General features: G+C 45.4%; 1 protein-coding gene across 2 annotated transcripts; it reads right to left on the bottom strand.

The window, feature by feature from the left end:
• Window positions 1-7,592: 7,592 nt before the first annotated feature.
• LOC146424591 (cyclin-dependent kinase 4 inhibitor B-like) lies at window positions 7,593-15,998 on the bottom strand. 2 transcript variants are annotated; one of them, XM_085043099.1, is made up of 2 exons: window positions 15,608-15,998; window positions 7,593-8,272 (listed from the first exon to the last, which is right to left on the bottom strand). In XM_085043099.1, exons 1-2 carry the CDS (start codon window positions 15,869-15,871, stop codon window positions 7,976-7,978), a joined length of 561 nt encoding a protein of 186 aa, XP_084899225.1. In that variant the 5' UTR covers window positions 15,872-15,998; the 3' UTR covers window positions 7,593-7,975. The 2 variants fall into 2 exon arrangements, with proteins under 2 accessions (XP_084899225.1, XP_084899224.1); XM_085043098.1 differs by lacking the exon at window positions 15,608-15,998 and adding an exon at window positions 10,452-10,698 and having other exon boundaries at window positions 7,594-8,272.
• Between the last annotated feature and the right edge of the window lie 309 nt (window positions 15,999-16,307).

Here is a 16,307-nt window from a genome sequence, read left to right as displayed (position 1 = left end):
AAGGTATCTCATGCAGAATTTGTATATAAAGTCTGTAAAACAGTGGTATTGTGTAGTGTGTTTTTTGCACAGTTCAGTGTACATTTTATACTCTGAAATGTGTTGAAAGTAATTTATCCATAAGACTACAAACAGATGGTAATTGGCAAGAAAAGCATAAGGTAATGTTTAATTATGTAAAGATAGGGCCAAATTTAAGTGATTGTAGTTGTCTTTCTAAACAGTCTTGAGAAAGGTGTTTATTGTAGGAAGAACTGCAGGTGTGATAGAGAGGAAGATACAAATTGTATGTACTGCATTACTAAAACCAAGCAAACATTCTAACAAAGAATAATGGCCCCTTCTTGGACTCAGAATGTATCTGGTGTCACAAGAATGAGATAGTGACAGACAGAGGACTGTCTCTCGATGACAATTTTTTGGAGCAAACTTCAGTTTGTCTCTTTGTGACTATGTTTTGGGGTATTTTGTAACCATTCAGTCCATTTGTTGTGAAGGATTTGGAGCACTGCCTCCTGGTGCAGAGTATTGACATTGTTCCTATATCATAACATCGGAATTAGTGTTGGCAGGTATCAGTTTGAGGCTCTTAGAAAATTGCATCTTGGTCTGGTAAATGGCTTATCAGGATATAGGATGGCAAATTGTGGTAGTTGCCTAGTTTTCAAACATCCCAGGTTCCAAAGTGTGGCCTCTCAAGCTTGACTGATACCATTGCTCATCTTACAGAAACTTTGTGTCTTCTGGTTGGTAAGCATGACACGTTACACTCTTCTGGTTTTACACCAGCATCTCTTACACCAAATGCTGTCTCCTAGAAAAATTAAGAAAGCTTTCAGCAGGAGCTTTCAGGACCTATCTGATTTCTATGTATGTGTATATTTCACAGACCACTTTAAAGCCTCCTCTAAAGAGTGGTCACTTCAACACAGGTACCTCAATAGTGAGTACTGAAGCAAATAAAGTAGCTTCTCTGTGGGTAAATTACGTGTCATACGAAGTTGATTAGATGGAAAGCCAATAAAGTATTAGCTAGTGAAATTTTACCTCGAGTTTTCCAGGTCTGCTTCTCATTCTCCAGGGAATTGTCCTAAAGTTACTGATTCGTATGGCCTGAATCCTTCCACGACGTTGGGGCACAGCTCACAGGAACTGTTGTTGAACAGGTCAGTCTCACATGCTCCTCTCATGATATACCTTGGGGGCATAGAGAAATGCAGCTGGGAAACAGTGGATATGTTAGAAATAAATGCTCAAAACCTAATTTTCTTTCCCACACACAGGGAGGAGACTGTGCTTACAAATAGCACAGATGTACAAAGCAGGAGGCATGCCAGTATTAGGCAAGGACCAGGAAACAGAATAATGAGCACCTGATTCCTTACTAAATTTTCAACTGGCCTCCAAAGTAAATGTCAGAGATTGGAACTTTATGGAACATCCAGAGCCACACAGACCAAAGGCAGAAATGTCACTGCAGGGTTAGTCTGATGTGGAAATATATGCAAGAGGAGACCTATGCCAACTCAGAGGAGCTTTTGTCCAACTGTCCCTTCAATAATGTTCGTTAGGAGTTTTGCTTCACCTTGGCACAGGTGTCCCAGGCAACAGATCTCCTTCTGCTTTGGCTGAAGCGACTACTTGATTTGGACGCAGTAACGTTCAGACCCAAAGAGCCCTTGTCTGTATTCCAAGTGCACACTTGTATCATGAGCACTTGCTCTTTGTGTGTGGAGTTGCCACTATCTCCTATCCCACTCTTCACTGATTGTTTGGATGTTGTATTTTGCTAAACCCAGCTATCCATGGCTCTTGGAGTCCTTTTTATTTTGGATGAGATCTCCTTTTATTTTGCTCAGAGCATCCTCCAGTGTGCATATTAGCAGTATAATATACTAATGCCAATGCAATACCGTGGGTTCAAATATGACACAAACTAGACCATGAGGCAGGCCATTAGATTTACTCCTTTTCTCCTTTTTCTGTTTTCTCTAAATCGTTCTTTGCAGCCTAACATCGATCTGTCTTGCTAACATGAGATTGCCCACTCATATCTCATTTTCGCTTATCTAACAATTCACACTCTTTCATGCTAATATCCAAAGCAACTCTCAGCATCCACACAGGTGGCATATGACATCAGAACTGAGTTTTTGTATTAGTATTCAAAACAGATCTGAGAGCAGTTGATGTTCCCAGAATGGTAACAAGCAAGAGAGTATTTTGTCTATTGAAACCAGCTGAGTGTCAATAAGTGAAGAAATTGATTCAGGAGGTGCTCAGCACTGGGCGGGATCAGCCTTCTAAGACGGTTTAACTGTCTAGACTGGCTAGACTGGTTTAACGACTGCTTCCTCTCCCTACTGTCATTGCAGTGTTGGCTGAAGCAGGACAGTTCAAAAGAATTGAAATTAATGTTTGATCACACTTTTGCAAAAGTTTGCCATTTTTTATTCAGATAATTGTCAATTTCTCCACCTCCTTTGCTATGAATTGGCTCAGGCAATTTGTGATGCAAAGACCTGTGTAATTAGGCATACATGAAAGTGTGTTTTCAATCTGAACATCAGGGTGTCATAGATGAGACCCAGCTGGAACTAAGAATAGTGCCTGTAGTAAGTGAAATGTTTTAGGGGACACAGGAAGACTGTCCAGTTGTTTGGATTCCTGCAATGTGGTTCCTCTAGCACAAGAAGGAAGACATTTGATCTAAAATGTTTAAATTTGACCATAGAAACTGTGTGTTTTAATAATTAGTGCTTTATAGGAAGCAGCTTTTGTATGGGCTTTTATCAGCTGTGTAAGAAGGTTCTGAAATACATTTTTTGTGTTTTCACAACACAATCAATATTAAAACCATTCTTTTGGATCTGCCTGATGGTAAGCCAGCAAGATAAGCTAGTAGGAGGATGGTAGTGGTAGGAATTTCTTTCCCCTTAATTTCATGTGAGTACAAGGGAATTATTTCAGTCCTTGGATCAGATCCATATTTGATACAAATTCTCCATTCCATGGTGTTACTGGTACCTTGGGTTAACTCTCATTTTCTTCTCTGGCCCTTTAGGCTGCTCAGCATCTGAAGAGAAAACAGATGTAAAAAAACCCATAAAGCCAACAGTGTTCAAGTGCTTGTTCGTTTAGGCAAGGAATGCCCTCTGACCACGATTTCCACCAAGCAGGGTCTGCTGTCTGATTTTAAGTGCCACTGCTCATCGGCGACATGCATTGGATATCTGCAAGGATAAGCGTTGTTTAAGAAGCCGAACAAAACCATCGACCCAGGCTGGCATGGAGTGGTGTTGTGATAATAGCTTCAGGTTCCCCACCCATTCCTTTCTTAATGTGTTCACCCTTTCCATTGTTCTGCCTTTCTCCATCCCACAGTGGTCCTGGCCATGCGCTCCAGTTTTCGTTATTGGTTCCTGTACCCTAACTCCGCCGCTGGCCCTGGCCACTCCCCCAGCTCTTCCCTATTGGTTCCTGTACCCTAACTCCACCCATGTACTGCCCCTGTGCCCAGAGATCACTGGGACAATGTGCTGTGCCCACCCTCTGTCTGCCTAGAAAACCCCTCACCCTCTGCCACGTTGTTGTCTATGCACGTCTGTGCATGTGGATGTCTGTGCATGTGGATGTCTGTGTATGGTCTGTGCATGTGGATGTCTGTGTATGGTCTGTGCATGTGGATGTCTGTGCATGGTCTGTGCATGTGGATGTCTGTGCATGTGGATGTCTGTGCATGGTCTGTGCACGTAGTCTGTGCATGTGGATGTCTGTGCATGGTCTGTGCACGTAGTCTGTGCATGTGGATGTCTGTGCATGGTCTATGCACACAGTCTGTGCACCACATGTGTCTGTGCACGTGAGGCCTTCCCCCATGAGGCATCTCTGCCTCTGGGAGGTCTTTGGTCTCTGGTGCAGCCATGTGAATGACACCTTCCATGGACACTCTGCACAGACCCTCCTTGCCTCCTTCATCACTGCTGGTTGTGGAAGCAGATGAAACCAGAGCTAGCCTTATGGCTCCCCAGCCAGTGAGAGCGCAGTGTCCAGCCCTCAGAGGGAGAGTTTGGTGCGCTGAGGCGCTGAACTGGGCTGGGGAGAGATGCTCCTGGTAAGGTCTGCAATAACGTCCATTAAACTGCAACAGAGTGGGGTAGGGATAAATGCCCCTTATTCATCCTTCAGGCACAGGCAGCCATGTTTGTCTCCCCTTTCCCCAGGCACCTCTTTCTTGACCTGCACCTGTGTCTTTTCGCTGCTGTTCTGGATACCCTCCTCCCAGCTCTCAGCATGCCTGTTTTCTTACCTGTCAACAACCAGCACCACAGGGAGAAAAAGGTGCTTATGCTGGCACTTTCCCCATCTGAGAGATCAAACTATCATATTCTAGATTGCCACTCACCTCCTCAGGTAAGAATGTCTTTGTTCAAAAATCACATGTAGGAGGTGGCTTCCTGAAAGGAGTGACTATATCAATGGCAGTGAGAGGTACCTAGTGTGGTGGTTGGAAGTAGAGTAATTGTAATACCATGACATCTGCTGATGGTGTCAGCTGAACCCTAGATGTCCCTTTGGTCTTTATTTGCCTGAAGATGTAGGTGCAGACAGGGCTTCTCACAGCCCACCCTCAATCCTGAACTTACACTTGATAGCAAGAGCAATGCTGGATTGAGTGATGTACCTTTCTGGGAGACAACCTGAAGCCTTGAGTTGCAAGATGCTTGGTTTTCAGCTCCTAAGGACCACCTCTCATTTCACTACACCTTGTTGGACTTCGTCTGGAACAGAAACGCTTTGTTTGCAAATGTTTCTTACAAAAAGATAAAGATGCTTACACGTATATAGTAAGAGACAGGAATGTGGAGAAATGTGTTCTCTGGGGACATTTCCACAAAGAAAAAGAGTGTTCTATCTTCTGTTCATACAGTATTGTAAAGTACATCTACCTCTTTTTCTTGAGAGTTTGGGGCAAAAAATGTTAAATTACTTCAGTGAATGTTGGTTTAAGATTCAGTGAAACCTGATTTAAAAAACAAAAATTAAAATAGAACCACTAGGGATATCACCTCTTCTCTGGGGGTGATTGCCCCACCAGGGCTCTTAAAAGACACAGATGTCTTCAGAGGTTCCCTCTCCAGCACGTGGTACTTTGGCTTGCCTGCTCCATCTTCAAGTTCTCACTTTCTTCTGCAAGGGCCCTGAGCATTTCCATTTTCCTCCTGAGACTCACAGTACGTGGGGCTTATTTTCTGTGTAAATAGATGGTGAAGTTAATGTATTTCCACACCTTTGTTCCAGGCAAGGTCGAGTGATGACTTCCTTTTCTAAAACACTTTTTGTTTTTCACTTCCCTGAAGCTTTCAAAGATTTTGAACACAAGATTTAAAGCCTGTGGACCTTAGACACAATATACTTGGGTGAATTTAAAGGGAAAGTTGCCTGTGTTCTCAAAGAGTAATTTTTCATAGCATGTAATAGCAAACTCTGTTTTTCTAAGTGCCATTACACCTGAAGGTGTTTTTATTAAATATAAATTTTGGCAGAGGACACCGCAATTGAAAAGTATCTTGTCAAATCGTTTAGAAGCTGGCATTTGCACACATTTGAGGTGTGACTTTTGCAGCACACAGCACTGCTGGCTCCTTGTCCAAAGACTGACAATTTACCCCACCTCTGAAATCCCCATACATAACTCCATGCCCAGAACTTTCCATCCTCTTCAAGCAACTTCCCAGGGAGGTTTTGGGCTTTGGCAACTGAGCCCAAAGCCTCTGGGAAGATGGCACTCTTTTGGCACAGCTTTCCCGAGAGGGGAGAGGCTGGTGGAAACCCCGTGGCCATCCCGGTGTGAATGCTACTCCCCCTGCCATGTTTCTGAGGGACTCCCCGGAGCTCTGGCCGTCCTTGGCACGGGCGGGCAGCCTGCAGGCAGGAGGGCGAGCGAGCGGGACAGGGAGCGCGGAGACTGGGATGGATGATGTGTGAATGGGTGCTCCTCGCCCCGCCGAGCTCCGCCTGACACCTGTCCTTAGGCTCCAGCTCGCCAGGCTTAATTGGGCTCCCGCCCACCTGGAGGGTCGGGGAGAAAACGAAAGGCTCGTTCACAGAATTACAGAATATTCTGAGCTGGAAAGAGAGCCACAAGGATCATTGAGTCCGATTTGTCCCACTCACCCTGCCCCAGATGGGTTTGCTCCCAGACACCAAACGTCCTCTCTGATACGGCTCTCTCTCCATTTGTTCCCTAAAGAGCTAGGAAATAATCTTTGTCTTTTTTTGAGAGAGAAGAGTGATTCCCCATCTCCGCTTCTATTTTAGAGAAATGGACCTGGTGCTTGTTCAGGACCTATGCCCTAACCAAAGTGGGAACTCCGAAATACGAACATACCAACACCAACCTTCCTGCAGAGATCAGAAGAAATAGCCTTCAGTTTTAGTATGCACCCGTGGTTCCTGATTCCACAGTGTGCGTTTATGGCTTTTTTTTCCCCCGAGAAACCATCCCACTTCTAAAAATAAACCATAAAGTTACACAAAGGTACAAAGTGCAGCTGAGCTTTCCTTTTTCATTTTTAGCGTTGTTTTCAATAAGGAAATAAATGGAAATAAGTGATTTGGATACTTTTAACTCGTGTGTGTATGTGCTTAAATAATACACATCTGCAAAAAGTCCTGTTATTAGACGCACTTGAATGTGCTGTGTGTATCCATATTTATTTATGCAGATACACACACGCAAAGAATTGAAAGCAACGAACAAGGGTGAAATAAATAACACTACCCAAAGGAATAGTGCTGCATACAGAACCATTAAATAGTTGAACACAAGGAGTGAAGTATTTTTAAGCCAAACTCTTTTATGTTTTATTACTTAATAATAACGAGTATTTCATCACACATAAGTGGTATGAACATCGGGTAGATGATAAAAATCACATAGGAAAAACAGAAAACAAAAAGTATGAAAAGATCCAGATTTATAACCAAACCCGGTCATTTGTTATTGTTTCCAAATAAGTGGTTTAGAGACCTGGAAAACTGTCTTAAAAATAAGAAGCTTGTTGGCCATATATTCCTAGCAAATGGGGTCTCCAAATGCAAAAAACAATGCAGTAACTAATTGATTACCAATTGTGTTTACACATGAATAGCTTCCCGTGAATACAGCTAGACAAAATATTTGTAGTTCCCAAACTGTAATGTTGATCAGCATTAGAATTTTTAACATTCAATCAGTGTTATATCCCGGTGTCAAAACTGTATGTTGAGTGGGCTGATGAGGGGAGAAAATTTGGGGATTAATTAAATTTGCAAATGAGATGGCTAAGGTGTTCACTATTTCAGAGCCGACAAGATAAAGCAATCTCAAGGAATAACTAAAATGTCTCAAGGAATAACTAAACTGCAAAGCCTTACAGCACTGTGAGAAATCCAGTAAGGGAAACTTAGCATTCTCTAAGCAGCTTTATTGTAACAAAACAAAACAAACCAAAACAAACCAAAACAACAGCAACAACAATAAGAAAAAGAAAAAGAAAAAGAAAAAGAAAAAGAAAAAGAAAAAGAAAAGGAAAAGGAAAAAGAAAAAGAAAAAGAAGAAAAAGAGAGGGGGAAAGGCAAGCTTCTTTTTTTTTTCCTCCTAGAGCACAGAAGAACCGTCTCCCGTATGTGCCGTGCCCGCCGGAGAGCATGAGAGAGAGAAGCAGGAGTGTTGTGTTTTGGTTTTTTCCCTCTTTTTCTCAGGAAATTGAGCAGCATGTGTCTTCTCGCAGAAGCAGAAGCTGGAGCACCCGGGGCGTGCGGGAGAGCCCTGGGGGTAACGGGGCAGAGGAAGACTTTTGGCAGCGGTCGGACATCGGGAGCGCCACCAGCCGCGATGTCTAGCCGGTGACTCGGCGGCGGGGATACTCGGGGGGAAACGGGCTGCAGGGGACGAGCAGACAGGGTCTCAGCTGGGGCAGCAGCAGGCGGGTCAGCGCTCAGCCTTCTCGGCGTCCTTCCCGGCTCCCGGAAGGGGCGGCGGGTGGCTCAGATAGCGCCCCACCGCTCCGTGCGGGCCCCCCGCCGCCACATCGAGGGGCAGGCGGCCGCGGCCGTCGGGCAGGTCGAGGCGCGCCCCGCCCCGGTGCAGCGCCGCCAGCGTCTCCAGAAAGCCGGCCCGGGCCGCATCGTGCGCCGGGAGGCAGCCGGTGCGCGGGTCGGGGCGGTTGGGGTCGGCTCCGCGCCGCAGCAGCAGCTCGGCCACCCGCGGGCTGCCCAGCATCATCACCTGCGGGGAGAGACAGCGTCAGCGCCCGCCCAACCCCAGCACCGCCGCTGACCGGCCGGGTGGCCGTCGGGGCTGGCGGCGGCCCGACCCAGGTCCCTTTTGGGGCGTAATTCTGCTATGTCGGCTGCTTGTAGTCGTGACCGGCACACATGTTGACAACCGTTTGCGATGATCCGTACGGGTCCCTTCCGAGTCGAGATAGTCTACGACTGTACGATAAATTAAAATATTAACTACGATGCGTGTGGTTTCCAGACTAGGTGCTACCCATGTGTATGTCCTGCTTCACGGTTATACCATTTACCTATACCATGGAATAAATGGTACTTGCGGTGTGTGTGAACACACACGTTTATACGCACGTGTGGACATATATATGCACAACATATGGATACGTTTATGTAATGTACCGCTTATAATAAATATATTTATTATAAACATATTTAGACATACGCATGTATTAAAAATGCATTATTTATGTTTATACGAGTCAAGAGTGTGTATATATTTATGTACTATATATACACATATATTTTTTGACAGCCCTGAGGAACCTTGCATTAAGGTTCCTGCCACTTAGAATGCATTATTGGTTTATCAACGATCAGCACGGCAAGCTTGGCAATGAGGTTGGGTGTGATTCCTTTTGGCAGTCAATGTGGATTTTTCCGATTTTCCCCTCCTGAGTTTTGGACCAAGACGTTTTTTTCTTTTTTTTCTCACTCAGCTGTCTTCTCAGTGGTATGAGGGCAGCTGCTGAGCGCTCACGAGCAATGCACAAAACTTAACTCATGGAAAATTCCAAATGATAGCTTGTATCTAAATGGAAAATTCATAATGAACTTTTGCCTTTCTGCCAGTAGCAGAAAGTTTTGGCGAGATTCTGCTTTTGTAATACACGATTGAACAAAATCCGACAAAAAAACCCAAATCAACAAAAAAACCAAAATAAATTTGTACGTGGGGTTTTACTTCCCTCAATTTCCTGATCATTTTCAGTGGAATTTTAACCTCTATTAATTGTGACTTAACACTGTGAAAAAGATCTTAAGACAATAGGTTTTTCTCATCACTTTCTTTCTCGAGACTTTGGTTTTTGCACTTCAGATAGTTGGGTTTATTTATAATAGAAGTGCTACAATGCTTATAAATGTCATAGTTTATAAAGACCTAATCTTAATCTTTTTCAGAAAGAAAGAGAGGGTCCGCCTATTCGAGTGTCAGTCATTTTGCAAATTGCTGGCAAGGGAAAGACAACTTCGTCTCACCCTGAAATGAGCAAAAGTAAATACATAATTTAGAAGAATCTGGAGATTCTTTTCACATGCACTTTGAATATACAAGAAAAATAAAACGGATAACCGTCTGAGAGCCTTTCTCGGTAACTTACTTCAGAAAAACATTTTATTTTTCAAGGATCAAAATGGCTGTTCAGCTTAGCTGATGAATCATTAAATATATCTCTTCAAATGACAACTCGAAAAATCTTCTTCATGAGATACACAACCCTTGTTTAAATCACAGTACATTAATAGTTCATTGAACATTTTAAAACTTTCTACTTTAGTATGTCATTTAATATAACACACTTTTAACTCTCAAACTGCCTGGAAAGGAACTCCACATATTGGTACTTCTAACATCTATCAGTAAATATTGCCACTACTGATGAATAAAGAATATTAAAATTACTACTACTGAAAGAAAAGAAGAGTTGATGACTAATGTATACCAAGTTTCAAGTCACAATTTTTACCAGTACAGTTTCTAGGGTTTTTGTCCTGAATAAATAAGGGACCCCACTTCGATTTTCTTGGGGAAATAAGACCCATTCGAGCTATACTTAAAAATCGAAAAATTGGCTCAAAGTGTAGATAATTCCCCAAACCTATTTGGAAGCGGATTTTGTAGTCCCACTTCTCCTTTTGAGAACCCCCTAGAAAAACTCGTTTGCTGCCTGCGATTCCCCTCTCAACTCCATCTTGTATTTTCAGGGTGACAGAGCTTAGAAAGGTCAAGGGACTGCTTGAATTCAGAGAGCTGCGGTTGGAGTACGGTTCCGATCGCAACAATAAAAACTCATTCCAAACACGAAATACCGACCCCTCCCCGCCAGCGTGGCAGAGCACAGCTTCCCCCCCGCAGCCCCACCCCGTTCCCTCTCCCCTGTGCTCCGTACCTGCAGCGGGGTTCTCCCAAGGGAGTTGGTCCCGTTGGGATCCACGCCTGCGTCCAGCAGCCTCCTCACCTCTTCGTGGTCCCCGCGGGCGGCGGCGCTGCACAGGCGGTCGCCGTCGCTCCGGGGGTACCCCTCCATCCCCCTCGCCGACCTGAGCAGCACTACTGCCGCTGGCTTTCCCTGTCCCCTGGCCGCGATCTCGCCCGTGGCTGAGACACAGCTCCTCCTTCCCGAGGGCAGCGGCCGCCCGCCTCGCTCTCCCGCTGCTGCCCCCCCGTACCCTCCCCGCTCCGCGCCAAGCACTGCTCGGGCTGCCCGCGGCTGCGCTAAAGCCCGCGCACCCGCCAGGGGCCAGGAGCACGGGCAGGGCGGCGAGGGACCGCGGGATGCCAGCAGCCTGGTCCGCAAGGCACCTCGGGAGGGCAGCCCCGTGTCACCCCCCCAGTGCGGGTGGCTCTCGCGGGGTTTTCCTCTCACCCGGCGGAGGGCAGGGGAGGGGAGGGGGCTGCGGAATGGCGCCCCAACCTCTCCCCATATTTGGGTGGGTTGCGAAGGCAGGGGAAGGGGAGCAGACCCGGCAAACAGCTTCCATGGCAGCTGTCTTGGGTGAGGCAGGTGGGACCCGCCAGGCGAATACCCAGAGTGGGGGGACGACGACATGACAAGGGGACGAGGGACCAGAACCTTTCCGGGACAGAGAGGGACTTTTGCAGTAGGGATGGCTCTGATTTCTACCTCCGGAAGGGGGTCCTGCCCTGCCCGAACCCCTCCGAGCGGTGGGTCGGGGGTCTGTCCCTCCGTCCTGCGCTGGCCGAGGGCAGGCGGACCGGGAGGGGAAGGGAGCCGTGCCCGCAGCCAGCCTGCGCCCAACCCCAGGGCACCAGATAGAGCAGAATCGCTAGAGCCTGGCCCCGCCGGAGCCTCCCGCCAGGGCAAGGTGCAGCTCCAGCCGCGCAGCCGGAGGCTAGGCAGGATCTCGCCCTGCGGCTGTAAAGATCCTCAAAATCCAGTTCTCTGGCTCCTCCCCTCGGCTCTCCGCCAGCGTCTCCCCGCTGCAGGCCCCCAGCCCGCCCGTGACACACATCCCCTCCCCGAGAGACCTTCCCCCGCCAGCCGGGGGGCAGATGGAGATCGGCACCCACGACCCAAGGCGTGAGCTTTTTATTCCCCCACCTCCAAGTTCTGGCCAGACCTCTGTAAGAGGCAAGGGGAATAAGGGTGTCTTTCAGCGTTTTGTTTTCTTTTCTTTTTGTTGTTTTTTTTCCCTCCCCCCCGCCCCTCACAATGTCAGTTCCTTAATCTCCTTTTTTTTTATTTGCAGAAGATCGGTGTGACGCCACAGAAGCAGTATCTGCTGCGAAAATGCAACTTTGTGCCCCTCGGCATTAACCCCCGAAGAGCTCTGCCTAGCTACTAGAGAAGCATGGTGACTTGATGTCTACATTTACTATTAGCCGAAAGACAGAGACATCCTTGGATGAGGAGAAATAAACACAGATTTTTCTCTGAATAGACAAGTCAGAGGTTCACTGAAATATCTTCATTTAGTGTCTTTCTGAGCCTCCCTTGCTTAAGTGCCCGGGGCAGGTGGCATTGCAAGACGAAGGTCCAACATTTGAAGGGGTTTGTGAGGCAAGACCCTCGATTGCCAGGGACTGGTGGTGAACTCCCACCACATCGTGGTTTTCCTGCAATGCATGGTACAGAGCGCCCCTCGGGACAGGCAGACAATTAAAAACAAATACATTAATTTTAAAAAAAAGTTTAAAAAAATAGATTTTTACAAAGTCAGTAAAGCCTAAGAAATTAAGACGATCCCCCACCCAAAATATAAAGTATCTTGCTGTTCTTCTTGTACTCTCTGACATTAATGACAAGAGAGATAAATCCGAGGAGAAAACCTCGTTGGTTATGTCTGTTAGGTGTCTTAAAATATCAATTCAATAGTGATGCGTGGCAGGTTTTGTAGGTTACCACTGGCTTGTCTTGCTTTCTGTGAAAATAGTATTGATCCTGGATTTTATGCATCTCTGTGTATAAATATAAATTGAATATGTGTCTTTTTGTGAATATATAAGGATAAAAATAGGTTGGACTCTATTACCTCAAAGGTCTTTTCCAACCTACTTATTTCTGTGATGAAAAAAAAATGCACACTCACAAGTCAATGTATTTGCAAGTGAAAACATTACTATTAGTCAGAGGCCTGTGTATATCTCCATCTTCACTAAATTACGTTAAAATCTACAGTGTAAAACAACAAATACTGTCCCATTATTATGTTCCAACAATACTGATGCTCCAAATCACATATCAAACTACTAGAATATTTTAAATTCATAGAATTTTAAGTTACATGATTGAAATAATGTTATTTCTTCCCCTCTAAAAGCAAATCTTCTATTATACGGTTCTGGTACCAATGAAGGACCTCAAATTAATCAAAACATAACAACATAGAGTCATATCTGAAGTTAGGGTAATAATAACGCAGCCTGTGCTACTGTATTTTGAAAAAGAACCTTGTATTGTGCTTGTGTCTTGGGGTGGGGGGGGAAGGAGAATCCACTTTCTCCCCCTAGGAAACATTACTGCATAGATATTTTCACGGCAGAAAAAAAAAAAAAAAAAAAAAGAATCAGGTTAAGCAGTGTCCCTATCCTACGTAACTGTTATTACTTAATTTTAGAATCACTATTCAACCATACGGATCTTTGACACTGAAAACAGATCCATTTTAATACTACAGTACAGCAATCCTGCAAATTGTTCCAAGATGTTTTCATAACAGCATAAAAGACGGAAGAAGTAACTTTCAGTTAACAAAGGCAGCCATCTTATGCCCTGTTTAAGGCTTAGCAAATACTACCCTTTCAACAAAAACTACAAAAAAAATTCAAAGCATTTACATAATTTTATCTAGTAAGTATTTGGGTAATAAGTTCAGGGGTTAATTAAATACTATGAAGAGACAAACTACAAAGAACATTATATTGGGATTTCCTAGCTTGTAAATAGCAAAAAGAGCACAAGAGAGGCAGGGGTAGGAGGTGCAGTGGAGAGGGTGCATGGAAGTAACATGTTTTATATCTGAAGGGGATGGGGGATAGATACAGTTGTTCTGAACGACACTAAGAATGAAGCAATATCCATGTACAGAAATAGTTTAACACTACCGTTCTTCTGTTCAGCTTAAAATGTCAGAATATTTGCAAAGATATTTATCCTGATTACACATATTAAGTAAGAACAGAAAAATCTATCACCTTTATTTTAGTCTTTCAGAAGTTGTGCCACGGGTGTTTCTATTAAATATAAAAATGATTGAAAAATAACCTTGAACAAACAAAGCCAAAACCAAACCACACACAAAAGCTCAAACAAAACTTAAACAAACTGCAGTAATAACGAATAAGTACTTCACAGAGTATATCTCACAATCAGAGAATGGTTAGGGTTGGAGGGGACATCAGAGATATTGTTTCCAATCCCACCCCACCACCCTGCCTCGTCCAGCCTTGTCTCGGACAATTCCAGAGATGTGGCAGGCACAACTTCATTACATGCTACCCTAGACAGTTATAAAAATATCCCTAGATACTGTATTTTTCATAAGATTTTTAGTTTCGTTTTGTTCTGTTTTTTACATTTCACACACACACTTGTCTTAGTCCATCCCAGGCCCTTCAAAATCAGATTTGTAGTCTAGAGCTAACTGGCATTTTAGAGAAACTCGATCTCCCTGATTAAAAGCATGGGAAAATGGATTAAAAATGAAGCAGTATTTACAGCAAGAGTGGAAATATAGTGAGAAAATAATAGCCACACTTTCGGATCCATGAGGGGGTTTTATCCTAGCTACAGAGAATTTAGTTCAAGATAATTAGCACCCTCATACTTATGTTTCTATTTGAGATTCATGCATATCAGGTCAGACAGAGTTTGTAGTTTCTTTTCCCCCCATTTAGTGTAGGATGAAGAAATGAGGCCTACTGCAAATGCAAAAAATTAGGCATTTTTAGGCAACAAAGAAATTGGCTATAGTTTATGTATTATATATAAACACGTGCCTAAGTTTTTGGGTTTTGGTTTGGGTTTTTATGTGTGTGTGTGTGTGTGTGTGTCTGTGTGTGTCTGTATGGCCTCACACTTGTTATTCAAAAAGCACTTGAAGTAACCTAAATAGAGACTGAGGCTGGGAAAACTCTGAATTACTTTATCTCCTCGATAAAGCAATACCCCGTGTCCTATAGTTTGAAAGGTTTAAATTTCTATACATCTCTTTATACACTTATAAAATAAATTATCTCTATTTTTGTAGTTATTTTGGGACAAATATTTCTACTTCTCTTCTGCTTCTGTTCTTTTCCAGCCTGTGCTCTGTATTAGAGGTGGTTTTGGAATGCTCTAATAACCCTGTGCGAGGGTTTGGCAGAAGAACCCCTAAATTCTCATCAAAATAAATACTCACTTCAGCTTTACTGTATGTCTAATTATTATTATTATTACGATGTGTGATAATCAATGCCTAGGTCCACAAGAATCCGATTTTGGATTCTGCAGTAAGGAAAAAGTCTCTAAAACTGCCCCAGCCTCGGATGCCTCTCAAGGTGCTTCATACGAGTGTATTTTAATTAATCGTTCTGGCGCTGCTCGGCAGCTCTCACCCTTATTTCCCATATTTTCATAATGGCAAGGGAAGGCAAAGTAGGCCACTGTATTTCACTGCCACTTAAAAGAGTGGAAAGTAATACACGCTCGGAAAACAGTGGCCATTTTCTCCCTTCGTAGCAATAGCTATGTTCCTTGTTTGCAAGGAACTGTCTGAAAAGCTTGGTAAGGGTGATGGGTTTATATTTCCTTAATAAGCTATACAGAAAACTTCTCAGAAAGTGAGAGGAAAGGCAGAAATAAGTTACAGTAACTTTTCAAGAACCGGACATTTTCTACTGCGTAAAAAAAACCCAAAAAACCAAACAAAAAAAGACGCAGCAAAGCACCCCGCCTGCACAAATTCAGCGTTCCCGGTGCCATGTGAGCATGCGGCGCCGAGGGTCCCCGCGGCGCTGCCACCGGCGCTGGGCCGCCGCCTCCCGCTCCCGCCGCCCCGTCGGGCCGCCCGCGCCGCCCGAGCAGCCCCGCTCCCGGCCTCCTACCTGGGCCGGGGGCTCCCGCCGCGCCTCCGCCGCAGGACCAGCAGCAGGGCTAGGCGCCGCGGCCAGCGCCGCCCCAAAGCCCCGAAAACGCTGCGGAGGATGCGCCAGCCCAGCGCCCGGGCCCGAGGCAGGCTGCGTGCCCGCCGATAGTGGATGGTGCACCTTATCCGGGGCGCCATGGGCGCGGGGAAGCCTCGGGAGCGTCACGCTACAAATACCTCCCCAGCGGGGCCCCACCGGTGAATCGGCCCTCTCACCCTCCATTCATTGGAGAGGATTTTCTTTTTTCTCTTTTTTTTTCTCCTTTTTTTTTTTTTTCTTTTCCGTTTAACTAATTTCGGCTCCCCATTTCACTTCACCGCCCCCCGCTCGGCACCCCTCCCCTACACGCCGCTCTGAGCTCCTCCCATGATGATGGCTCCCGCCCGAAAGCGGCCTAAGGAAGACCGGCAGCAGGGGATGGGGAAGGGGGGAGACAGCCGGCTCCTCTGCCCTCCCACTGCCTGGTCCTGGGGAGCACCGCCACCAGATGGGCGTGGAGGCCGGCCAATCGCAGGGCGCTCCCCTGATTTCAAATGCAGCCTTGACGACACGTCCTTGCCCTCCCCCCGGTCTGCCCCTCCAAACACACCGCCTCCAGCTCCGTTGGGGACGGGTGTTACTTTTTTCTTGCTGTTCGGTTGCTGTCGGACCCGATTTC

This window comes from Lichenostomus cassidix, chromosome Z, assembly GCF_008360975.1.
Source record: "Lichenostomus cassidix isolate B80296 chromosome Z, HeHo_3.0, whole genome shotgun sequence".
Taxonomy (NCBI): Eukaryota; Metazoa; Chordata; class Aves; order Passeriformes; family Meliphagidae; genus Lichenostomus; species Lichenostomus cassidix.
This window is presented reverse-complemented; position numbering and strand designations above follow the sequence as displayed.

Excerpts from the sequence above, each read along its gene's own strand:
- LOC146424591 (XM_085043099.1), bottom strand. The coding sequence starts at position 15,871 with ATGGAGGGTGAGAGGGCCGATTCACCGGTGGGGCCCCGCTGGGGAGGT. Across the intron at positions 8,273-15,607 it reads GGCGGGAGCCCCCGGCCCAG|GTGATGATGCTGGGCAGCCC; the intron begins GTAGGAGGCCGG and ends CTCTCCCCGCAG.